The 26,551-nt window shown below is 41.3% G+C and overlaps 1 protein-coding gene across 4 annotated transcripts in view; it reads right to left on the bottom strand.

Annotated features, from left to right (window-relative positions):
• Flt3 (fms related receptor tyrosine kinase 3) overlaps positions 1–26,551 on the bottom strand; it is a 125,403-nt gene that overhangs the window by 28,715 nt on the left and 70,137 nt on the right. For 3 of the 4 annotated variants that reach the window (XM_074043636.1, XM_074043637.1, XM_020176817.2), the window contains exons 3-9: positions 21,704–21,906; positions 18,630–18,745; positions 14,450–14,579; positions 12,080–12,207; positions 11,545–11,684; positions 11,296–11,449; positions 10,124–10,292 (exon numbers count right to left, since the gene is read on the bottom strand). In XM_074043636.1, the coding sequence (XP_073899737.1) occupies positions 10,124–10,292; positions 11,296–11,449; positions 11,545–11,684; positions 12,080–12,207; positions 14,450–14,579; positions 18,630–18,745; positions 21,704–21,906 (1,040 nt within the window). Of the gene's footprint in view, positions 1–10,123; positions 10,293–11,295; positions 11,450–11,544; positions 11,685–12,079; positions 12,208–14,449; positions 14,580–18,629; positions 18,746–21,703; positions 21,907–26,551 lie in introns of those variants that run through there. The other variant, XM_074043638.1, reaches the window with a different exon arrangement.

The raw sequence follows: 26,551 nt of genomic DNA, 5'->3' as shown, positions 1-26,551 counted from the left end.
GGCTGTCGTAGTGGGGTGCTGGCTAGTGTGGGAGAGGACAGGACAAAGGAGCTATTGAACATACTTTCCTGCATTCCCTGTAACAAAATCAGATAAAAAGAAAATAATTCCCTTAACATGAAATAAAGTCTAAGTCTAGTTCAGAAGATATTTAATTAGGTCATAGCTTAATTGAAGTTAAAAGAAAAAAAAAAATAAGACCATGTGTAGTATGGGCAAAGTAGTAAGGAAAGCAGGAAGTGCTGGAGTGTTAGCCAGCCTCAAACTAGGAGCTGTGCAGAATGCAAACGACCTAAAAACGATGGCTCCTGTTAGTTAGCTTTATGTTGCCATAACAAATACCTGACGTGAGTCAACTTATAAATAGAAAAGGTTTATTTTGGCTCACAGGTTTTTTTGTTTTGGTTCGGGTTTTTTTGGAGGTTTCAATTCATGATTGGTTGGCCCTGTTGCATTTGGGCTGTGATGAGGCAGCACCTTGTGGCCAGGAATTGAAAGAAAGCTTCAGAAGACGAGATCCTAAAATTCCCTTCAAGAGCATCTATCTGCTCAATGAACCAAAGACCTCCCACTTTAAAAGGTCCCATATTTTAAAGGTTCCATCATTTCCCGGCATTACTTGGAGGAACAAGCCTTCAACACATGGGCATTTGGGAGATCCAGACTATTCCAGGTTCTATCCCCCAAAATATCATAGTTCAAGTGGGTGGACAAAACCTAAATAAGAAGAGTAGTTAAAACATTGAATCAAAGACATCCAGGAGGCAGAGAAGAGTATAGATGAAAGAAGTAGAGTGACTTTACAGCAGTAGGACTTACTCTGCATCCCCGAGATGAGTTGGCTTAGATGAGAGGGCAAAAGTCGAAGGAGGAGGTACAACCAGGAGACAGGGATCTGTAGGTCCACAGGGAGAGGAACAGGGAAGCCTCTTTGCTAGAGCAGAAGGACGAAGTGTTGGGATGCTGGAGAAAAGACGGATGAGTGGGCAGAGTGGGGCAATTGACTGTGGACCTGGAAAGACAGGTCTAATTATTTAGACTTGCTGAAGAAAACAGAGCAGATACTCTGGGTCCCTGAGCTGAAGATGAACAGCATGAAGAGTGTCTTCCTACTGAAGACAGTAGGAAAAGTTTATCGGAGGGAAGTTGGACATAGTAGTAACACCAGGAATTCATTTATTCAGTCAGTCATCCATTCATTCATTCATTCATTCACTCAGCAATCAATGGCAGACCCTACTTTGTGGGAGGTATCAAAGATCTAATGGCAAGTTTGAAAAAAATGGGTTTCTATTCTCACAGAATATACAATTTGGTGGTGAAGCAGATGAGTTAAAGAAGCAGTTATGGGAGCTGGGCACAGTGGCCCACATTCATGATCCCAGCACTCAGGAGGCTGAAACAGGAGAATCACTAGTTCAAGACCAGCCTGACTACAAAAAAAAAAGTGGTTATAGTACAGTGTGGGAAGTCCTATCATAGGAGAAGTAAAAGTTCAGATTTGGGGTTTCAGAGCATGACAAGATGACTGTTGTCTAAGGTAGAGAAAATGGGGAAGGAAAGGAAAGCAAAATCAAGAGGCACCATACCAGGAAAAAAAGAAATTGCAAGTACAGGATTAGATGTGCAGAAAGAAGGCAAGAATAGAATCCCAGTCGATTCCTGAGATTCGAACATGACAGGATAGCTGCAGCTTCTGAACCCACATTGAGTTGACACCAATGTCCTGTGTGTGCCCTTAACTCCTAGTGAAATGGTACCTCTGACTTTGTCTAATGACAACAGAATTTCATTTCTCTTAACATCAAAAGTTTCCAACAAACCAGGCGCCAGTGGTTCATGCCTATAATCCTAGCTACTCAGGAGGCAGAGATCAGGGAGATTGCAGTTCAAGGCCAGCCCCAGGAAAATAGTTCATGAGACCCTGTCTTGTAAATATCCAAGACAAAAAAACGGCTGGTGGAGTGGCTCAAGTGGTACAGCCTAGTGAGCAAGAGGCCCTGAGTTCAAACCCCAGTATCACCAAAAGAAAAATAAAAATTTCCTGCTGCTGAGCTGGGGTCTAGCTCAGTGGTAGCACACACAAGGCCAGAGTTCCATCTCCAGCACCACAAGAAAAGAAGAAAAGGAAGTTTCCAGTAGTTAAAAGCTGAGCATTTAACAAGTTGAGAGTTACTTTGTTAACAAGACTACTGGAGTAGTAAAAAGGGGGGATTTCTTATCCTGACCTATTTCTAGGCAATGAGGAAAAGGCTGGTGAAGTGGAAGTGACAGGAAGATTCGGGAAAAGCCAAACGACAGCCTAAGGAGAAGAGGAACCTAGAGCCATGCCATTCCCAGACCAAGAAAAGATGTGTGGAAAATGTAATTCTTTCTGACAATGGCCAAAGACCTTGACAAAGAAGGACAGATTAAAAGGGGGCAGGGCCGTGACTCAAGTGGTAGAGTGCTCAACTCTCAGCACAGCAAAAAGAAAAAGAAAGACACTGTGGTGCTGGTGCACCTGGAATCCTGGCACTCAGAAGGCTGAGGCAGGAGGATCAAGAGTTCGAGGTCAGTCTGGGCTACACATAGTGAGACCCTCTCTGAAGAAGAAGATGACCATGTGACTGGCCAGGACCGTGCCAAAAGCTCTAGTCAATTGGATGGAAAAAACACTGACCAATACAACTACGCACCGTAGTGCAGACCAAAGCCCAAGGTTTTGTGAACTTTTTTCTCTTTCGTCTTTTGCCACAGAGACAGCACCTGAAGTATTTCCACTCTTCTGAACAATTTCCAGGTAGGAAATTGGTCTCATAAATAACCAGAACACAAAGCCAACTTCCAGGTTGCTTTAAGCTGCTTTCCGTCACCCTAGCAACAACCACTGTGTGGCTGACCCTGGGAATGCCAAGGGGACTGACCAATCAGACGACCCAGAGACTCAAAGCTTCCTCTTTCCCCCAGGGGTTTTCTAAAAATGGCCAGTCTGGCGTAGATAGGAGGTCAGGAAATTTGAGTTCCCAGTGAAATAATGTCTCAGAGACTAAGAACATACAATCTCATCACAGCTATGAAAAGGGTTTTCTCCTCTGTCATCCAAATGCAGGTCATTTTTTAATTTTCCAATTATTTAGCACTCAGAGGAAAGGTGTTGAGAAAGGGTGTGCTCTTTCCAGGGGCTCAGGAGGTAATTTTACCATGCAGGGAAGAATGTGTTCTTTAAAGAGCAAGGGATTCTTGAAGCCAAGTCAGAGGGCAAATGCAAGAAAGCAAGTGTGGGGAAAGCTGAGTGCTTGGAGGGAAGAGCCAAGGAGAGTGAAGGCAGTTTTCCCAGGCAGGGGAAGAAGCCTGGAGACCTCGCTGCCTGGACCCCCGCCTGGGGTCCGATCTGATCGGTTACAATGCCATGCTCATTTTCACCTTATTTCAAGGGCCCTGACAGCCACGAAAAGCTCAATAGCAAAGCATGGCACATCTTATGCCAGATGAGAACATTTGTTTTTTTCGTTTTGCTTTTTGGCAGTACTAGGATTTGAACTCAGGGCCTTGCACTTGTTAAAGCAGATATTATACCACTTGAGCCATGCTTCCAGCCTTGTATTACTTCAGTTATTTTTTGGATAGGGTCTTGCATTTTTTTTTTTTGCATGGGCCAGCCTGGACTTCGTTCTCATCTTAGCTGGGATGTGTGCGTGTGTGTGTGTGTGTGTGTGGTGTGTGTGTGTGTGTGTGTGGTGTGTGTGTGTGTGGTGTGTGTGTGTGTGGTGTGTGTGTGTGGTGTGTGTGTGGTGTGTGTGTGTGTGTGTGGTGTGTGTGTGTGTGTGTGGTGTGTGTGGTGTGTGTGTGTGTGTGGTGTGTGTGGTGTGTGTGGTGTGTGTGTGTGTGGTGTGTGTGTGGTGTGTGTGTGTGTGTGTGTGTGGTGTGTGTGTGGTGTGTGTGTGTGTGGTGTGTGGTGTGTGTGTGTGTGGTGTGTGGTGTGTGTGTGGTGTGTGGTGTGTGTGTGGTGTGTGTGGTGTGTGTGTGTGTGGTGTGTGTGTGTGTGTGTGTGGTGTGTGTGTGTGGTGTGTGTGTGTGTGGTGTGTGTGTGTGTGTGGTGTGTGTGGTGTGTGGTGTGTGTGTGGTGTGTGTGTGTGTGTGGTGTGTGTGTGTGTGGTGTGTGTGTGTGTGTGTGGTGTGTGTGGTGTGTGGTGTGTGTGTGTGGTGTGTGTGGTGTGTGTGGTGTGTGTGTGGTGTGTGTGGTGTGTGGTGTGTGTGTGTGGTGTGTGTGGTGTGTGTGGTGTGTGTGTGGTGTGTGGTGTGTGTGTGTGTGTGGTGTGTGTGTGTGTGTGGTGTGTGTGGTGTGTGGTGTGTGTGTGGTGTGTGTGTGTGTGTGGTGTGTGTGTGTGTGGTGTGTGTGTGGTGTGTGTGGTGTGTGTGTGGTGTGTGGTGTGTGTGTGTGTGTGGTGTGTGTGGTGTGTGTGTGGTGTGTGTGGTGTGTGGTGTGTGTGTGTGGTGTGTGTGGTGTGTGTGGTGTGTGGTGTGTGTGTGTGTGTGGTGTGTGTGTGTGTGTGGTGTGTGTGGTGTGTGGTGTGTGTGTGGTGTGTGTGTGTGTGTGGTGTGTGTGTGTGTGGTGTGTGTGTGGTGTGTGTGGTGTGTGTGTGGTGTGTGGTGTGTGTGTGTGTGTGGTGTGTGTGTGTGTGTGTGTGTGTGTGTGTGTGTGTGTGGTACTGGGAATGGAAACCAGGCAGGACCTTGAACATGCCAGGCAAGTGCTCTAATACTGAGCTACAACCTGCCTCCCCTCCTTCCCCCTGCACCCCCAGTGCATTTCTATTTTCTTATACGCTGGATCTGAGAACCTCACACTTTTGAAATGAGTTGGAGTCAGGAAGCACTATAGAGAAACAACTAAAACCATTTAGTTATTGAGAAATAACTAAAGTCGTTAGAGCAATGGCTTTGATGCAGTCCCAGCTCTGCCATTGCCCGGGGCTCTGAACTTGGGCAATCACTTAACCTCTCTGTACCTTAGTTTCCATGTCTGTAAAATGAAGAGAAGGACATCATAAACATGACAGATGTTTTAGGTTGTCATTGACATGAGACTTACTAAGTCTAATGATCTTTTGAATAAAAAAAGAACTTTAGAAGCTCTGGGGTATACAGTAAGTAGGAAAAGCACACTTAAATAAAAAGAAAGATACAAGGGAAAAAAATGAAACTCCTCCTCATCAGCAGGAGTTGGTTAAAATAAAACATGCACAATGGCTACTATGCAGCTGTTAAAAATGAGGTGCTGGGGTAGTGTTGCACACCTGTAATCCCAGCACTCAGGAGGCAGAAGAAGAAGGATCATGATATGAGGCCAGCCTCAACTACACAGTGAGACCTGTCTCAGAAAAACCAAAAATGGCAATGCAGATAAAATAATACAACTATGCATCAAAAGATACTTCTGATATATTTTAAGTGAAAAATCAGATTACAAATGGCACACTCAACTTCATGGTGCTTCCATGGGTAGTTAACTGGAAAAGTCTGAAATGTTACCACTGGAATGGAATTATGGGTGGAATTTCTATTTTTTAAAGGCCATTTCGGAAAATAAAACTGAATGAAGGGCATTGCCTTTGCCCCGTGTGATTGATCAGGAAACGTAGCTTCTGTATTCATATTTCATAAATGGGGACTAAAGAGACTATCCGCGATAGCACTTTGCACGCTGGCTGGCACATGGTAAGATCTCAGACAAGCATATGGGACTCTCAGTAACAGGCTTCATAAGGTGTGCCTGATAACTTACAACTGAGTAGGGTATTTGGGGGCATGGGGGAGGAAGGAGCCAGGACAGCTGTCACAAATAGCAGCAGTAAAATGGACATGATTTAGTTGGCAGCTCTTGGTATATTTTCCCTCTGTTCTGCACACACTCAGGCCCAGCTCTTGCAGAAAATGAAGGCAGTTCTGCCACAGGTTCCACAAGCTTCTGCAATGACACAGCATTTAACCATACTTGGGAGCCTGTTTTCTTCTGTGTGTCTGTTTTTGTCCTAAGCAAGCCCCTGACTCATTGTGACCTACGACCCCAGCACCCCTTGGGAAATGCTCTGTGAGTGGTTGGTAGGGGCAGAACTGAGATTCACAGAGGAGAAAATGAAATATTTCAGGGAAAAAGGAAACCCCAAGAAGTGGGCAAGACTAAGGAGACGCTTCCAGAAGAGACCACTAAATAATTGTAAGCCTAGTAAGTTATATATTTTAACTCTGAAACTTCGAAACGCTAAGACATATTTGGTGTTTATTATTAAGACTATAGACAGATATGCAAACTAACAGGTGAAATATGCTGGAATCTTTTATCAAGACCAGGATACCAAGACAGCTGGCAAGTTAAAATTTAATAAAACACAAACACATAAAGGCAAGCCCTAATAAACCCTGGTGAAATATTTGAGGAAGTGAATTGGAGAAATGAGGCTGAGAAAGTGGGGAAGCCGAGGACTTCTGGCACACACCATGACCACACCAAAGCTTCTGCAGGACTATTGTTATGACCGGGCCTTTCCATTACAGATGAAACAAAAGAAACACTCGTGTCACTACGCCACCAGAATCAACTCTCACAACCTGACTAAAATCCTGCACTTAACCACTCCAATTCAGATCAACCGAATTGCTGAATCGAGATGGTAAATCAAGGATGCTGGCTGTATTATTCTTGTGGCTTCCTAGTAAATTTGAAACATTTCTATGATCACAAGGTGAAAAGAACTCATATCATGTCCCATCTCCACACAGAGCCAAAAAAGACATTTGGGGCACTCGGAAATGTGTTTCAGTTTTTCATTGTTCAGTTTTTGTCCAATATTTTGAGCACCTTGAGTTGGTCATTGGTGGCACATGTCTTGCAATCCAGTACTTGAGGACTGAGACATGAGGACAGACCCTGACTCACAAATACATATACAATTTTTTTTTAACATCTTTCCTTTGCCTAAGGTATTCCAGTGGCCCATAACACCTGTCCCCTCATTAGCACCAAGGAAAACTATAGCCTCTTTGAGAACTTTTAAAAAAAGCAAACACTGAATGCTGAGTGGTGGTAAGTGCTGAGTGGTCCTTACAGTACAAAGAGGATGCCGCTGGTTCATCCTTGGCCCACACTATGCACTTTGAGCTCTTTCCAGAGATGAGGATAAACACAATCCTTTATTACACATGCATTTCCCTAATAAGGCCTTACACAGAGATAGAGCAATTACAGAGTACCTGTCTTTTTTTTTTTTTCCCCCTTTGTGGGGTTGTGGTTTGAACTCAAGCTTTGCACTTGCAAAGCAGGCGCTCTACCACTTGAGTGACACCTCAGTCTATTTTGCTCTGGTTATTTTGGAGATGGGGTCTCTTGGAGTATTTGCCTGGGCTAGCCTCAAACCATAATCCTCCTGACCTCAGCCCGGCTCAGAGCACCAATCTTCACGGAGATTATAAACTCATAGGTAAGAGCCGGCATACAGAAAGATAATTGTTACCAGATAATTAGGAACGAGAGAGGTATAGACCACCACGGAAGTCATGATCTGCCCTGACTCATTCACTCATTTGGCTGTCTCTACAAGAAACTACTTAGGCTCAGGGATGCAGATTGTGGCCATGAGATGACATTAGATAACTAGCTCATCAGCTTGGCCCATGATCTAAATGTCAGAGACATAGCCCTCTCCCCACTGATTCTGTAAAACCTCTGGTTACGCAAGGGGCCACCAGCACAGAAGCAATGTGTAACTCTGGGGAGGAAGGAGAGAGGCTATACTTTATCCAAACCCAAGAAGATATTAAGGTGCCATTTGAATTGATCCTTTATCTCTTTGAATCAGAGTCATAAGCAATTCCCACAATGCTTGGAGCATTTCTAGCATGATTAGATAATACAATGATACACAATACAAAGAAGAGAAGAGATAGCAATGCACTGCTATGTGACAACCAATCAATTCAAGGAGGGTCAAGTGGGGCTTGCTCACTGCCTGACCTACTTTCAGGTTTAGTCTGATGGTTCTGAGGAAGAGCTGAGGATGATGGGGTGACCCTTCTAAGGCAGTGGTTCTCAGCCAGTGGCCATTTTTCCTACCAGGGGATATTTGACAATTTCTGGAGAGATTTTTGGTCATTATGACTGGGAGAAGGAAGATGTGCTACTGGCATCCGGTGGGAGGAGACCAGGGATGCTGGCAAATACCCTACAATGCACAAGACAGTCCTCTACACAGAGAATGAGCCAGACCAACATGTCAGTGTGCTCCTGTTGAGAAACCCCGAGTCAGGGGAGTATGTATTTGGCAGCTCACAGGCCAAAGGCTGCTTTCCTAATTACCTTGACAATAAATCATTTCAACATTAGGGAGTTTCTGCAAGAAAATGTAGATAGTTCCTTGCAATCTCTTTTTATAAAAATACAAACAGGGCTGGGGGGTGTTGCTCAGTGGTAGTACACTTGCCTAGCATGTACAAGGCCCTGGGTTCATCTCCAGCATCAGAGGAAAAAAAATCCAAATAAAGACCATAGTAATGGCACAATAGTCATGAAACAAACATTTAGCAGAGTCAAGATGAGAAGAATTCAATTATTACTCTTCCAACTAGACTAGAGCTATTCGACAAAATGAGTCTGGTGGAATGGCTCAAGTGGTAGAGCGCCTGCCTAGCAAGTGTAAGATGCTGAGTTCAAAGCCCAGTACCACCAAAAAAAAAAAAAAGTTAAAAAACAAACTACAACATGAAAACCACATGTGCCATTCTGTAAATTCCCAGTCAGCTAGCTATGTGAAGAAAGTACAAAGAAGCAGGTGAAATTAAGTTTAATAGTTGATTTCATTTAACTCAATATAAGCAAAGTATCATCATTTTAACACATAATCAATGCAAAATTTATGAAGGAGATATTTTACATTTTTCATACTTAAGGCTTCAAAATATAGTGTGCATTATAAAATATATAACTATAAAGTTGTAGCATGTGTCAAGTTGGACTGGCACATGTGACATTATCACCAGCCACATGTGGTTGGAGACTCCTGTCCTGGACAGCAGATCAGTGGTAAAAATCACCAAAGGTTTTTATCAAAAATGCACTACTGCCCAGTAAAGTGGCTCATGCCTACAGTCCCAGCTACTTGGGAAGCTGAGGCAAGAGAATCACTTGAGCCCAGTGGTTCAAGGCCAACCTGTGCAACACAACAAACCCCTACCTCAAAATTTAGAAAAAAACATGGCTAAAACAGTGGAGTACCTTCCTAGCAAGCATAAAGCCCTGAGTTCAAAACCTAGTACTATGCAAAAAAAATTAAGCATATAAAATTTTCTTTAAAAAAATCTGGGAAATTTGTCTCAATTTTGATTCAGGATGACTCTGAGACAGTTGGTTTGTGGAGTACATGCTGAGACTTGCTTGAGAGCAGGCATATGTCTCTTGGTCTCTCATTGTCTAGCCTGAGCCCATGTCACACAGGATTACTTCTAAGCACTGAGAGGGGTCATAGCTACAGACAATACAGGCAAAAAGTTGGTTTTTGCTTTTCCAAAGAGGGAAGGAAGAATTCTTCCCTTAAGACAGTCTTGACTATACCTGTGCAAATCCCTAGAACCAAATTTTCCTTCACCACTTATGGTTGTGTTATTTCTGCATTTATTTTTTGAAGATATACATCAATATGCCTATAGGTAATATTTTCCTGGTTTTAAGGAGTTTTGTTTCCTTGAGGGCTCAGGTTGACTCAGGTACTACAGCACAGCACTCTCAAATAGAAGTAAGAACCTTGTGACTCAGAAAATTCCACAAGCCCATATTCACATCAGTAGGATTCCCTATACTCTGAAGCCATTGTTAAGTTTGCTACCATATCCTCATAGTGTGCTGTTTGCTTTCTTGTCTTTAATTTCAACTCAATAAGACATGAATTTCCAGGGGTGGATGGCACAGTGGTGGAGTGCTTGCCTAGCATTCACAAAGCCCTGGATTCGATCCTCAGCACCTCCAAAATACATACAAAAACTCATGATAGGAGAATTCACTTTCATGAGAACAAAACTGTCCTTCTGAAGGGCACTGAGTAAGGACAATTGTGCTAAGAACAGTAAGTCTTAGAGCTCTGAGTTCTCTCACCTGTAACCATCTTCAAGACCACTTTGTTCACAAGGAAATGATTTTCTAGAAAAAGTCCACGTACACTGGATTTGTGGATATGCTTTAAACCTGACAGAAAAACAAAACTCTTCATACTGGTCAATTTCATAAGCTTCACTTGAATTGGTAGCATTTATAAATCCTTTTTCTGTAAGAAAAAAAAAGCATTTATGAATGAGACACTGAGATTTATCTGGCAATGTATTGAGATGGGAAAACAACTTTCTATTCATCAGGTTCACGCAAGAAAGCTGAGATGCTGGCGTGCTGCAAATCAGGTTTGATAGTCCAAGAAGAAATGTAGAAATCTAAGCCTCAGTTTTAAGTCTGAGCTCATAATCTTTTAGATTTAAGATTCCTTAAAGAATGGGATGTAAATAGCTGAGCTTCTTCCCAGATAACTATACAAAAAAAAAAAAAAAAACCCTACAGATTCTTCAGACAAACATGTACACACTAGGGAAGGGTCTGGAAGACCCTGTTCTCATCCAGAACAATGACTCTGTCAGCGTCAGGTCCCACATAAAATAATCTCAAGGCACAAATACAAAAGCAACCTGGCTAGCATGAGGTCCTATCTGGGACACTTCTTACTAGTGTGCTAAGAGAATGACAGCATTTCTTTGCATTGTCATTATGGCTACAGGTTGTACCCTACTCTGGTTATTTTCTTTTGAAAAATTTTATTTTTGAATTATCAGACATTAACATATGAGGGCATTTCGTTGTGACAATTCCATACATGTGTACAGTGGAGCATGGCTATTTTCAAATTCTGCAAAGCCCACCAAATTTCCATTTACCTCAGTGTATGAACAATTCTCCAAGGCATTGCTCACTGTGCTGGCAGTAGATTCTCAGAATAAGCATTTATTAAGCACCTGTCTTGTATCAGGTTCTGGGACTAGGAGGACAAAAGCGATGGTCCCTGTCCTCAGGAAACTTACAGTCTATTGGAGGACAAATACTTTTGTATTTATATTTGGGAAAGGAAGGCAGTGGGCACTTTATCTTTGCAAGGTTTTCCTAACTTGATTTCTCTTTCAGCTTTTTCAGGGCAGCATGATACAGAATTTGTATTACCTATCTGACATTCCACACTATAAGCAACTAAAAATACGGATAAAAATTGCATGGTGAGCCTGCATTACCTAGGATGGTCACCAGAGCTGATTGGCTGGGATGCTGTGAGGAGGAGCAAGTGTAATATCCAGTGTCGTTTCTTCCCACTGATGATACAAAAGCAAACAGAATCCGTATCATAGTTCTGTTCGTTGAATAGGTACTCATCTCAAAGTAGCTACCCTAGGTGTAATAAAACAGAATTTGCTTTGAATGTTGCCAGCCAGTGCTATTAGCTCATGGTCCTAAATTTTTGGAGTGCAAACTTGTCACATTACCTCCTCCAGGGCTTTGTTTTCTAATTCCCAAGTGAGCCCAAACCCATGATTCACGTGAACAGCTTTGCACCTTATCCACAAGGGCTCCCCAACTTTCAGGAACAATTGAGGCAGTGTGGTCTGAGGAGTTTTATTTAGATCTAGAAGAAGACAAAAACGTGACTTTTTTTCTCATCACAAAATATATCTTGACCATCTTGAAGAACAAAGATTTTACCATCTCCAGTGTTTCTAACTTAATTCATAAAATAATCATCTGGAGACTGACTAGTCTTTCATAAAGAAATCACCACTTACAGAATCCATACTATTACATTTAAAATGGTCTAAGGGGGCTGGGGTATAGCTCCGTAGTCAAGTGTGTGGTTAGCATGCATGAGGCCCTACATTTGATCTCAGCACCTACAAAAAAAAAATACAAAGGAAAGGAAGAATTTCTGAAGTTTGATGATCACCTAAGCAGTTGCTATTAGTCCCAGACAGTTTTCTAAGGAGCAGTAACTAAAAATGAAAGCACGGGATACTACAGAATTACCTATTGTGAACAGCTTGGTACATTCTTTGCCAAGTTCATTTGTTGCACAGCACCTTATGTCTGTTCCAAATAATTCATGAAGAACCTTTTCCTCCTTTTTCACAACTGCTGGACTTTCTTCTTTACAGCTGCAATTAGAAATAAATGCCCAATGGCTAAATATGTTTTAAAATGACAAATGCAAGCTGGGGTTCAATTCCCAGCATTGGGGGAAAAAAAAAAAGAAAACAGAAATAGAAATGTTCAGTAGAAAAAAAAAGTTGCAGGTTTAAAGCCTTTTTTAAGGGACCAAAGAAAAGAGCAGGTCAAGATGGGCGCTGGTGGCTCACACCTGTAATCCTAGCTACTTGAGAGGCTGAGATCCAGAGGATTGTGGTTCCTGGCCACTCTGGGCATAAAAGTCTGAGAGACCCCATCTCAAAGGAAAGAAGCTGGGTGTGGGGGTGCTCAGCTATCATCCCAGCTACAGTGTAAAATAGGAGGATTGCAGTCTGTGCCTGGGCAAAAAAACAGACCCTATCTCCAAAATAATCAGAGCAAAAATGGCTGGAGGCCTGGCTCAAGCAGGAGGGTACCCGTACCCCCCACCCCCACCAAAAAAAACAAGGTCTAGAGCTGGTGGAATGGCTTAAGTGGTAGAGCATCTGCCTAGCAAGTGTGAGGCCCTAAATTCAAGCCCCATTTGTGCCAAAAAAAAAAAAAAAGCAAAAGCAAGGTTGAAAGGAAAACAAACCACGTCTAGGGCTTCAGCCAAGAATTCATAGAGAGCTAGCTAAGTAATCTCAACTAATTAGAATAATGTTGCATGACAAAATAGCTTACATTTTCTTTTGCTTGGTCACTCTTTTTTTTCCATTGTTATTTAAAGATAGGGAAATAAAGGAAGAACTGAGAAGGAAGACAGAAAGAGGACAGAGAGATAGGAAAGGGCTTTAAAAGATCTGTATGTTTTTCTTCTGAGCACGGAAGAGGAAGACCAGGGAGAGGGAGAGAGGTTGAAGTTGCCAGAGGCACCAGAATCCCCAAAGCAAACAGAAGAAGAAAGAAGCAAAGGTGTCTCTCAGGAAGGCAGCCAAGCCATCTCCATGTTCAACAGATCAACAGAAAATGGGCTTTCCTAATGAAGTTTCCATAGCCACGACTTTCCCCAAAGCTGACAATGATTTTAGAGTTTGTGTAGAGTCCTCTTGTCTTTATCCCTCGAATTCAATACACTCTATCGATGGTTTCTGTGTCTTCCTTGAGTTACTTTTTTCTTATAAGAAGACAACAGTATTGGGCTCACACCTGTAATCCTAGCTACTCAAGAGGCAGAGATCAGAAGGATCACAGTTCAAAGCCAGCCTGGGAAAATAGTTCGAAGACCCTATGTTGAAAAAACCCATCACAAAAAAAAGGGCTGCTGGAGTGGCTCAAGGTGTAGGCTCTGAGTTCAGTACCGCAAAAAAAAAAAAAAAAAAAAGCAATAGCAATTGAGTTCATTATAGAAATGTTGGAAAATAGAGAAACACTCAAAGAAAAGAATTTTAAATTACCCAAATTCCTATTCCCTAAGACAATAACTGTTATTACATGATGTGTATCTTTCCAATCTTTTTTTCTATAAGTCATATATACATGTGTATATGTGCATACATACACACACACAGATATATTTACATATTGTCCAGTTTTTCCACAAAGTGCTTTATTAGATTTTAACTAGCTCAAACTGTGTAAATTCTTACTTAGTGAGAACTGAGTTATAGCATATTTGCAAAACAACAGTTAACAGTTACTCTGTACTTATTTATCTGCCAGGCACTGTTCTATGTGCTTCAGCTATCAACTCATGCAATCATCAGAACCATCCTGTAAGGTAAGTACTTGCTACAAATCCCATTCTTCTGTTGAGGCACAGAGAGGCTAAGTAACTTGTGACCAAGGCCACACAGCTGATAAACAAACCAGGGCTCAAAGCCAAGCTACCTAGTCCTAGATTCTATATCTACAATCAACTATCTTTAAAGTGCTTTTCCAGAACAATCACAAATTAAACATTAAGTCACAGGAAATCAGTATCTTTCTTTTTCCTCCAGTCAGATATATGGGAAGCCAACAATCCTCTAACTTAAAAGGGTTTTTATTTGTGTGGTGCTATGTGGAACATGACCCTGCAGTTGATTTGAGGACATCTCAAACAAAGGCCCCCTTCCTAAACAAACCCCCATCTTGTTCCCTGTGAGTCCCATATCAGTCATTCTTTACGTTTAAAGAGAGTTTTCTGTTGGAATGGGGGTAAATTAAATTTTACATATGGTATGATGTTAGCTACATTAGAAAAGCATCAAAAAATAATAATAATAGCAGTTACCTCTATGTATGTCCTACCTTTCGACCTGTGCATCACAGAGTACCCATTCCACGACAGGCTCTGGAACACTCTCAGATATGCACACCAGTGCGTCCTGATTTTCCATTTTTCTAAAGTAAGGTCTTCTTAATGTGTACAGCAGTGTATCTAAAGCATCATAAATTATAAACATTTTAGTATTTTAAAAATAATTATCTTAGTGTCCCCCTCCAAAAAAGAATTCTATGTAATTTTTTTTAAGTTAGTATTTTATACCACAACAGTGTCTTTGGCTCTCTGTACACAAACCAATACGTGAGATGCAACTCTGAATGCAATTTCAACTTTAACATTTATCCTTTGGCCCATTTCTCTGGGTATTTCGCAAATCCAAAGATAAGCAAAGTAACTGCAGTGAAATCATGGGAAATACAAATATTGATAGGTGTAAGGAAAAGAAACTAGCAATATAGCTTAAGTCCCTTATTTAGCATACAGCTTAAAACAACTCTCTTCCTATAATTTCATATACAACTAGAGAGAAATGTATCATGGTGTAGAAATGCAGAAATAGAGTAGGATGCAGTTAGAATTGGGACAGAATGTACCGGTTTAGTTGAGCCTCCCATTACACACACACACACACACCCCTCTGCTCCTAACCATGCCTAACATATAAACTTCCTATTCCTGCTGGGGCTTTCTTCTTCCCTCCTTTCCCTCTCCTGCTCTCCTCTTTTTCTTCTCCTTCTCCATCTCGTCTCTCCTTTCCTTCTTACTTTCTTTCTCTCTTTTTTTTTTTTTTGTGGGCTAGAACTCAGGGCCTACACCCTGAGCCTTTCTACCAGCCCTTTTTTGTGATGGGTTTTTTTGAGATAGGTCTTGCTAACTATTTGTCTGGGCTGGCTTCAAACCACGGTCTTCCTGATCTCTGCCTCCTGAATAGCTAGGATTACAGGCATGAGCCACTGGTGCCCGGCAACTTCTTTCTTTTTTAAAGACAAGGTCTCACTCTATAGCTCAGACTGGCCTCAAATTCACAATCTTCCTGCCTCCACCTTCCTAGTGCTAGAATTACAGGCATTACTTCTAAAGGTTTTGGACTTTTCTAAAAACTGCAGGCCACTACATTCCAGTGTGAAAAGCATTCCAATTTTTTTACTAACTTTTTTTTCTTAGGTGGTACTGGGGTTTGAACTTAGGGCCTCACATTTGCTGGGCAGTTGCTCTACCACTTGAGCTACTCTGCCAGCCTTCACTGACTTTTTTTAATGAAAAATTTCCTATACTTAATTCCAATTTCTCTCCTTATAATACATTTTGTTTAAAAATGTTATATATTATTCAATATATATCTATATAATACTACTTTACTTCATATTGGCTTACAGAAGCTCTTTGCATATCATGAATAAACTTTGTAGAATATAAACTGCAAGTATTTTTCCCATTTTTAGGTTGTTTTTACTTTTTGGCTCCATCATTTCTAACCTTTGGCGTAGTCCTATCCTCTAGAGCAACTGTTTTTTAAAGTATAGCTTTGCTTCCATATTACAATTCTTTAAATATTTAAAGTTAGAAACCAAGTTAAGGGAGATAATTACCACTCAAGGTATTTTTGCTAGTTAGCCCCAGGTTTCTGAGTCAAAGCCAGGAAGAACTTCCTCTATTTATATTATATTTTAATAAATCTCCACTCCTCACAGTATTTCCTTCTCTATGTTAAACATTCCTATCTCCCTGACTTGCTCCTAATTTAAGGAATGCTAAATTTCTCAGATCTTGGTTGCTCTATATATTGTCCATATTTAGCTGAAAAATGCAGAATTGAAATGAATAACCTATTAATTTCCTTAAGCTAGACACTGCCAAGGTTCAACTTCACTTTTTTGCAGCCACGCCACACTTGTGGTGAATATTGAGCTTATGACCGACGTTCACGTCGGCCATTGCCAAGTCTCTCCCAGCTGTTTTTTGTTTTTTTAATTCCACCATCCAGAATAATACTACAAATGTTATAATTTACTTGAATGATTTTTTTTTTTTTTAAAAAAGGGTCTTACTACGTACTTTAGGCTGGCCTTGAACCTACTATCCTCTTGCCTCAGACTCAGAGAGTGCTGGGGTTACAGGTGTATACCACCACACCCAGCATGTGGTGGTAATTTTTCATTATAAATCTTAAGTGAAAAGAAAGTATCCTAAATATAATACGGCCATGATGTACCCATGGCAAGAGAGAAAGGGATAGAGACAGAGAGAAATTTCTTATCCTTCTAATCTTCTTCCAACCTGGAGTACATACTTCCTGTCCCACAGAGGGGAGACAAACAACTAAGACAAAGACAGGAATCAAGACCCAAAGCAAAGAGCAACGCAAAACAGCTCTTGGATTTTGCATTTCCCAGCTCTGGTCCTACCACAATCAGAGTAACTGAGGGCTTTTCAGAACAATTTTGGCTTCACAATTTTGCCTTACAGGCTGACTGTAGGACCTAACACCCTATGTATGTCAAGAGCATGATACTCTCTCAGGCCTTTGGGGTACCATTTGCTGCCTCAATCTCAAAAAGATGATATCCAAGAACCTCCAGTCAGCAGCCCTGAGTCAGTGACTCTCCCACAAGGCCCAGCTATGAAGTGCAGAAAGTGCAGGCCTGGTTTTCACCAGCCCCATTGTGCCCATCCTCACACATTGCAGATGTCTGCTTCCACACCAACTCAGAGACAGGGTCACTGTGAGCTCTTGAGGGAACACCCAAAGAGCACCTTCAACAAGTGTAGCCATGGTCATTCCTGACCTGGGGCCCTCACCTCTGTGGGCTGCACACATAGGCATCACACCCAGCTTTGTGTATTTACCTGGCAAGTTGTACCATGTGCAGCCAGAGATGCTAACTGAAAGCTCTGGCCTGGGCCCCAGATACGCAACCAGTTGTATGACTACTGTCACCGTTATTAGTCATGAAAGGCAAAGGAGTAGGGAGTATGCACAGCATAGTCTGTGCTAATGCTAGGTCTGTGTGTCATGGGATGAAATGAGGAGAAGCCAGAAGGCACCTGGAGGTGGTGACTTTACCAACCCTGTCACTGCCACTGCAGGTGAGGACATTTGGATTGTTCCTCACAGTGGCATATGGCCTGGCATTTGTATGGACTGCTCTGATCAATACAGTAGCTACTAGCTACAACCTGGCTACTTAAATTAGAATTGTAATTAATTAAAATTGAATACAATTACCATTTTGGTTCTTCAGTTACACTAGCCACATTCTGAGTGCTCACTGGCCACCTGTGGCCAGGGACTATGCCCCTGGACAGAGTAGACAGAACATTTTCATCATGTCAGACAGTTCGGTTGGATCACACTGCAGCCTTACAATCCTCTGCATGCATATTTTTATCCTGCTTTCACAGATAAGGAAATCAGGGCTTAGAGAAATTCAGCAACCTGTCAAAGGTGGTAGTATTGGAACCAGAAATAGAACCTAAGACTTCTGATTCCAAGGTCAAAGTGGTTTCTAATTCTTCCCTGTCATCCATCCATTACTAAAAAAAAAAAAAAAGAAGGGGGCCTGAATAGTGCATTACAAAGTGTTTAAAGAGCAGTCATATTTTGAGAGACCACAGGAAGATCTCAGGGATTCTCATTTCTCAGTAGGTTACATGGACATACTTGCCTAGCAAGCACTAGGCCTGAGTTCAAATCCTGGTACTGTAAAAAAAAAAAAAAAAGCATCAGAGGAGCCTCCTAACTAAAGTTTGATCAAGGGGAGCCTGTCAATACCAAAAAAAAAAAAAAGAGAGAGAGAAAAGCCTATCAATTAATATGACTCACCCTTCTAAGGGGCTGGGTGTGGCTCAAATGGTAGAAGACCTTCCTAACAAGCATAAGGCCCTGAGTTCAAACTACAGGACCGCCAAAAATAATTTTTTTTTTTAATTTTAACCTAGATTAAAAAAAAAAACAAAAGCAGGGCTGGCAGAGTGGCTCAAGCGGTAGAGTACCTGCTTAGCAAGTATGAGGCCCTGAGTTCAAGCCTCAGTACCACCATAAGTAAACAAATAAAAGTCAAAGCAATACAATTTGAAGGTTATGTGGACAGCATGAAGTGAACTCAATCAATTCAGCTACATATTGGGAAAAGGATCAAAATAACATAAATTCCAAGCCACCTTTTTGGAAGACAGGAATACCTAGTAGTAAGCTGGACTTACTTCTTATACTCACTGTAAACAAGACTGTGTAATTAGTAGCTTCACTTTGAATAAAAAGTAGGTATTCTCCAGCTTGGGTCTCTGTCATTTTCAAAATGACCATGGACACAATGCCTCTGCGAAACAGGAAAGAGAACTGGTTAGTTTGGAACATGTGTGAAACTAAAAACATAAAATTTCATACTGAGTCAGAAGTGGGTTGATAGCTCCCTATGACTGTAGCACCCAGGGCTGCTTCATGGAGAATTCAGCCTCTGTGCCTAACACCCAGCCTGAGCAGTGTTAGTTTGACCTTGACTGTTAACTGGTCCCACCCTTAAAAGTGAGTTCTACTCATCACCACCAGCTCACGTTTTCCAAGCCCCTTGGAGGGAAAACTCCCATCCAGAAATATACAGCCTTGATGGTACATGAACACTGATGGTGACCTGCCATTCCCTTCAGTGAAAAAGCACCTTCCATGGTCATATTTGTCCAGTCATCTGGCTGCCAGCTTCAGTTCCCCATTTGCAAAGTGAGGAAAAAGGAGTAAGGAGACAGACATCTCTGCCTCAGTATTTCTTTTTTTTTAAATTTTTTATTATTATATTATTGTTGTACAGGGGGTACAGTGTGACATTTACAAAAGTACTTACAATATATCAAGTTAAATTCACCCCCTCTATCATCCTCCTTTATCTCCCTTTCCCCCATTCTTAGAACAGTTCCAACAAAGGTGAATTTGGCTGTGGTCATCTCTTCAAAGAGATCATTTGGATATGGATTTGGTGACACCTACCCTCCTTAGGGCTTATAGTGCTCTCTAGCAGTTTATTGAGGAATGTTGGATTTCAATTCACATTTTTTTTTCCTTTTTGAACTCAGGGCCTCACTTTTGCTAAGTAGGTCCTCTACCACTTGAGCCATGCCCCCCAGTCCTCACAGTGTGACTTTTAATCTGTGGATCTTTTTCTTCTTGCTTTTGGTGGTACTGGGTTTGAACCAGGGCTTCATGCTTGTTAGGCAGGCACTCAACCTCTTGAGCCACTCCACCAGCCCACAGTCTGACTTTTATACCCTTACTACTCAAAGCGTGGTCTTTTAACAGTGTTAGCATGTAGATACCGAATCTCAGGCCTTACTCAGACCTAAGGGATCAGAATGTGCATTTTAGCCAGATTCCCCAGGCAATCCAAATGCATGGTTTCTTCCTGAAGCCCGGATTCGGAGCACAAGGCAGCTGGCTCAGGACAGCCTGCGCCTGCATCCACACATAGAGCAATTAGCAGAACAAATATTTGATTTGCTTCTGTAGATCAATTTTGGTGATGTAACTTCTTTCTCTGAACCATTCTCTCTCCTGTATCATTTGTGAACGTTTGTACTGCTGGGGATGAATTGCAGGGTCTCACACATGCTACCCAAGTGCTCTACCCGACTCACACTCCCCAGCCCTCATTTGTGAACTCTTCAAAGCTTAGGTGCTCAGTATGTCAGTCCATAAGTCAAAGTCCAAATATAAAGTTCTACTACTCTCTACCGTGAAAGTGTTACTAAACATGCTTTGGTACCAAGTTAACTAACCTACAGGGTAACTATGACTCTGGCTAGCAAATAGGGCTGCCAGCCCTCCATGGAGTGAAAAGAGTCCTATTTTGCTACATTGGTTTTTGATCTCAATCTGGTGAGAACAGTATGAGCATAAAATTTTAATGGATGCCAGAATATTTCTTTAAGCCAAACTTATTATTTTTTTCTTTTTTGCAGTTTTAAGGATAGAACCCAGGGCCTTGTACATGCTAGGCAAGCATCTACCACGGAGCTACCAAGCCCCTAACCAAAATTCTTAATAGAAGTGTTCTTTGGTTTAATTCTGAGATAAAAGTAACCAGAAAGCAGAAGTGAGTAATACAATCTCAAAAGAGGAAAGGAAAATGAATGTGTTCCAAGACTGAGAACTAAACTTTAGAATTATACCCATCATCCTGAAAATTGCTCAAGATTTGTTTGACCTCAAAGAACAAATACAAACACATAACTGGTACAAATCAGTCATGGAGAGGTACTCCAACGCTTCAATCAAGGGCATGATGCTCTCTCAGGCATCTGGAGTATCATTTGCTGCTTCATTTCTAGAAAGACAATGCTTTCCATACAGCTATGGGCACTAGAACATCCCCATGATTTAAAAAGAAAAATTCATTCAGAAGGCATTTAAATACCCTATGCCCTGGCCCTAGCTGGTTTCAGCAAGAAGAGATGGACAGCACAGCACAGCAATCAGCTCAGAGTTAGACAGAGGTTTGGATATTTCCCACAAATCTTGGCTAAGTTGTATTTTCTGGATAAAGTGGCCAATGTTCCTTATGGACAGATCGAATATTTTATAATTATCACGTAACATTGCATTGCTTCCTATAATATTTTGAAAGAAAACAGATAAAGCCAAATGTCCTCTCCCCAGCATTTCCCAGAAAGAACTTTCTTGCTACTTCAACTAGAATAAAATGAAAACTTGCTAATTTTTATCTTTAACTTAACAGCCAATTAAAAAATAAGACACTTTAAAAAATCCTAACTATTCTCTTCAATATTTGTTTTACATTTTGCCAGCCACTCAACACTCACTGTTCTACCTAGATATCTATGATATCCATATAATTTGTATATATACATATATACTTAAGTCAATAACTTTATTTTTAGAGCAGTTTCTAGATTTATAAAAAAATTGAGTAGAAAGTACAAGGAAATCCTAAATATAACCTTCCCAACAGCATAGCTTCCTATATTATTACTATTTTGTACAAGTGTGGTATATTTATTATCATTAAAAACAATTTGATACAGTTATCCTTAACCAAAGTCCACAGTTTATATTAGGGTTCACTTTTTGCATTGTACATCCTATGGGATTTGACAAATATAAAATGTCATGCATCCACACCCTAACTCCGTTTTTGGTTTATTGTTTACTGAAGATAAGAATTACAGTAGATATGGACAGAAACGACAAGAAATTCCAAACTGACTACATTTTATGCAAGAAAGTATTGCTCCAAAATATCCTTATAGGCTACATCCCCCTCTCTTACCTGTTTTGTACATCAAAATGGGGCTGGCAATCCAGGGAGCTGTGTTTAAAAAGCCAGAAACAGGAAATGTTCCCTGGGGTGGTAACCAGCACTTGCAGTGTGATGGACGCAGACATGTCCACCTCCACAGTGGTGGCTTCATACACCACCCCTGCGCGATCAGGTCTCAATGTACACCCGAGGTCTTCCAGGGATTCTGGCACCTATGTTGTAGATAAAACAATGTGAGTTCACAATACTGCAGACTTTTTGCAGGGAACCTGTATCAAATGTATACGGGGTGACATTCTGCACACAGCACCCAACATGCTGAGACCCCCTGAGAACACACTACAGACTGAAAATCCTATTACTTATAATTCTCTTAAGAAAAGACAGATGACTTTAGGCTTCATTTCTAAAGTGTTGTGGGACGATTACCCATTAATTGTGGTTCCTCCTCAAAACTCATATATTGAAGTCCCAGGCCTCAGTGACACAACATGACCTTATTTGGGTACATGGTCTTACAGGGGTCAACAGGTTAAGATGAGGTCACTAGGGTGGACCTTAGAAAGACTGCAGTCTGTTTTAAGAAGAGGAGACTTGCAGACATCTATGTACTGATGATCGATGGGAGGATGTCATGTGGACATGAATGAGAGGCCATCCACAGCCTGGAAGGGAGACCTGGGACTGATTCTCTCCCACAGCCCTCATAAGGAACCAACTCCAGGGTTGGCACAGTAGCTCAAGAGTCAGAGCACCTGTGTAGCAAGGCCCTGAGTTCAAACCCCAGTTCGTGAGCAAAACAGAAACCAACACTGTTGGTACGTGAAGTTTGGACTTCTAGCTTGCAGAACTGTGAGACAGTAAGTTTCTAATGTTTAAGCCATTAGTCTGTGATACTGTGTTACATCAGCCCTGGGAAACAATACATAATGATTAAAGTAACATAAATATAATGTATAAAAAGTAAATATTCTTATGATTTATTGGAATATGGATAAATGGTAAATCAGTACCTGTGTTAGAAGGAATTAAAAAAATAAAAGTTTCCAGGCAGATTTTCCTATAAGCTCATTTCCTCTACAACACTGCTTGTTTGCTTTTAAATAACTGAGATTGCTGGGCGCCGGTGGCTCACACCTGTAATCCTAGCTACTCAGGAGGCAGAGATCACGAGGATGACGGTTCGAAGCCAGCCTGAGAAAATAGTTCACAAGACCCTATGTTGAAAATACGCATCACAAAGTAGGGCTGGTTGAGTGGCTCAAATGGTAGAATACTTGCCATGCAAGTGTGAAGCCCTGAGTTCAAACTCCAGTACTGCCAGGAAAAAAAAAAAAAGTTGAGGTTTATCAAGAGGTAAATCTGTTGCTGGATACCCTACCTCCTACCTCTCTCACGTGTGTGAGTACATGCACACACAAGTGCACACACACTTCTTCAGGTGGTCATAAGCCATATTTCTGTTGTATTGTTCACTTATTCCTTAAATATCTGATAATTTCACTTAGTCAATATCTGAGAACTGCAAGGCTGTCTGCTGAGTACTCTGGGGCTGGAAAGAAAAAAAACACTGATCTTATCCTTAGAGCGTCAAGCCTTGTAGGAATAACTAAAACCCAGATGAAATATGATATACCCATAAATAGCAACCAACTACTTTGAAACATAAACTTTAAGTATGCTGGAATTTCAGGAGAGAAAGGAGGCCTCCAAACTGGGATGTTGAGGATGCGTCACTCATGTCCAGTAATTGAGCTGGAGCTTACAAGATGGGCAAGAGAGAAAGTGAAAAAAACAAAAAACAAAAAACACCAGGTGTGGTGGCACACACCTACAATTCCAGCACTGAGGCTGAGGGAGAAGGATTGTGAGTTTGTGGCCAGCCTGGGCTGGACAGTGAGACCCTATATCAAAAAAACAAACAGCACCAAAAAACCCCTGATGTACTAGAAGAAAATATTTACAATATATTACAAATAAAAGGTGGATACTCCTTATCTAAAGAACCTTGAGAAACTGAAAGACACAGGAACAAAAACAGTATAAAAAAAAGAAAAAACAAAGTAAGTAGACAATTCTCACACAAACAAGAAATGTATAGAGGTGGCCCTTTCCTGTTTCAGGCTACACAGAGTGAGCTCAGGAGTCTCTGAGACCAGAAAATTCAGAGTTTCCTTGAACCCTAGAAGCTGCACCTGGCAGCTCTTCGCTGTCCCTACCACAGCATGAGTGTACTGAGTTGTATCTAAATGCTATGAATGCTACAGGAAAAAGAGTTAGGAGGAAAAGTTGAAAGGCTTGTGAAAACTCAAGAGAGGCAAAAAAAAAAAAAAAATTATTGCTCTGAATGCTGAGCTCTAACATGAATAGCTCATGCAGAGAAAATACAAATGAAAAAGCTACCAAGGCAAGGGTGTAGCTCAGTTGTCCAGCACCAGCAGGCTTAGCATGTGTAAGGTCTTGGGTTCAATCCCCAGCAGCAGAAAAACAAAGCTATTATGATGCATATGAAAAGAGAAAGCAAAAGAAGGCCAAATGACTCCCCAGAAAGCAGTACCTGCCTATTTGCTGGACAGAGGACAGTCCCCAGCAAAAGTACTTTCCAGCATGATTAAAGAAAAACAAAAAGAGAAGGCAGTAAAATGGGAAGTCTCTCTGCCAGGACAGAGAGTTTATGCCCAGGGAGAAGCAGAAGCAATAAAAGTTATTCAAACAGGAAAGAGAAAAAAGAAGGCATGGAAGAGCAACATTGGCTGTGTTGCAGACAGCTTTACTAGAAAACCACCTGACCAGGGAGACTCAGCAGGCCAATACTTGCCTGCCAATACCTGGTGTGAAAAAGAATTCCTCATCCCCACCATAATCAATGGTGAGTGTTATGGAGACAGATAGTGTCACTGAGTTGGGCCTTGTGACATGAGGCGGGAATAGACACGGGTTACCACCAATCCGGAAAACGATGAGTGCATATGCCAAGTCTTGTGAGCTCAAAAGCAGTGTCATACAAATAACTCCCGAGAATTATTGAAGACTACAAACCAATCAAAGAAACTACCATTACCACGTATTTCTGAATACTGCCTACCATATCTACAAACATCAAGAGAACCATTTATTAAGTTGCAAAAAACATCACACAGCCCAGTTTTTAAAAAAAGATGAAAGAATAGCCCTCAACCATACTTATAATCAGAGAACCACAAGTTAAAACTCTGCAATATCACTTCTCAGCTATCAGTCTAAAAACAATACTAAAAGTATTTCAAGACATTTTGACAGTGAGACTGCAGGAATTCACACCAGTACGATCCTGTTGAGGAAGATTTTGCAATACCTGATAGAACCATCTAGGCACTCACCATCTAAGCCAGCCACCCACTTCTAGGACTATATCTCCATCAATTAATTACAGCACTATTTATAATTATGTTATAATTAATTTATAATTAAAATATTGGAAAGAATCTGAATGCTCGTACAGATGAGGGAGGCTGAACAAACTCTGGTGTGTCCCCACCATGGAGCCACTGTAGAAAAGAATGAGGACGACCTCTGTACTAATTTACAGTGATTTCCTAGACGAGCTCTTAAGTGAAAAAGGCTGAGTGCAAAAAGTATCTATCTTCAAGTATGCTATTCTGTGTAAGAAAGAGGGGGAATATAAGGAAATACACATGTGTCTGCTCATTTGTGTACAAGAAATTCAGGGAAAGTACCAAAAAATCTAAAGGGATTGGGAAACTACAGGAAACAGGTGAGAAGAGGATTGAATGGTGGGAGGATTGAATCTGGGTTCTTGCACCTGCTTAGCAAGCACTCTGCTACTTAACCCTATGCCTAATATACCTAATATACCTTTGTATATAGCTCTGACTTTTAGGACCACAATCATGCTTCATAAACTCAAAAGGCAAGTAACTAAACCAGGATCTAGGGATGTAGTTCAGGTGGTAGAGTGCTTTCCTAACATGCACAAGGCCTTGGGGTGATCCCCTGCATGAGCCCAAACCGTAACTCAACCAAGATATGGTGGAATACAAACTAAACTAATTAAATTGTATTAAAAATAAGTAGCAAAACTATAGTGAAGGGAGTAAGGAAGGAAAGAATGAACCTAAATCTCCTGGAAACTAATACTTTGAATACTATACAGCTAAAGACAAAAGGCACTGTACGCAGATACTATACTCAAGTTAGTAAATCTGTTTCTCGCTGGGATGTTGGTTAGCAAGTCTGAGACTTGTTTACCTATATACTAGGCTGGAATAAATAAATATATTATCGTAGTGAAAGCCAGGCTTTGCACTTTTAGGGAGAGAAGGACAAAAAGGGGAAAAGGAAAAGGGGTAGGCTAGAATGAACCTTCAGTGCTGTCTTGAAATCATACTGATCAGCATGAGCTTTTGATGAAAGAGAGAAAGTGACAGAAATGATGGAAATAAACATAGCCATGTGGTGGTGGAATGATGTATACACATATATTCCCTAGTTCTCTCTGCTTGGAGGGCCTAGAAACAATGACATCCCAGGAGCAATGAGCACACTCAGCTCTCAGATCTTGGTTTCTAAATACTATCACCTAAGAAACCTATGCTCCCTGGAGAAATACTTAATCCTAGGACTGAGGAAAGAAAAATACAGATGAACCTATATACTTCCTTTGCAGTACCAGAAAGTAAGGAAGTACTCAAAAAAAGAAGGGGATATGTTGACAGGACACAGGAGACAAACTGAAGTAGCTCCCAGGGGTCAAGGCCAGAACTACTCAAGCAACAAAATAAATAAGGATAAGTAGTGGGCTATAACCCATGAAATAAAATAAACATCCATGGATCTATACTGATCCAAGCAAATGAT

Source organism: Castor canadensis, chromosome 10 (genome assembly GCF_047511655.1).
Source record: "Castor canadensis chromosome 10, mCasCan1.hap1v2, whole genome shotgun sequence".
NCBI lineage: Eukaryota > Metazoa > Chordata > Mammalia > Rodentia > Castoridae > Castor > Castor canadensis.
The sequence above is the reverse complement of the archived record's forward strand: the minus strand, read 5'-3'. Positions and strand labels throughout refer to the sequence as shown.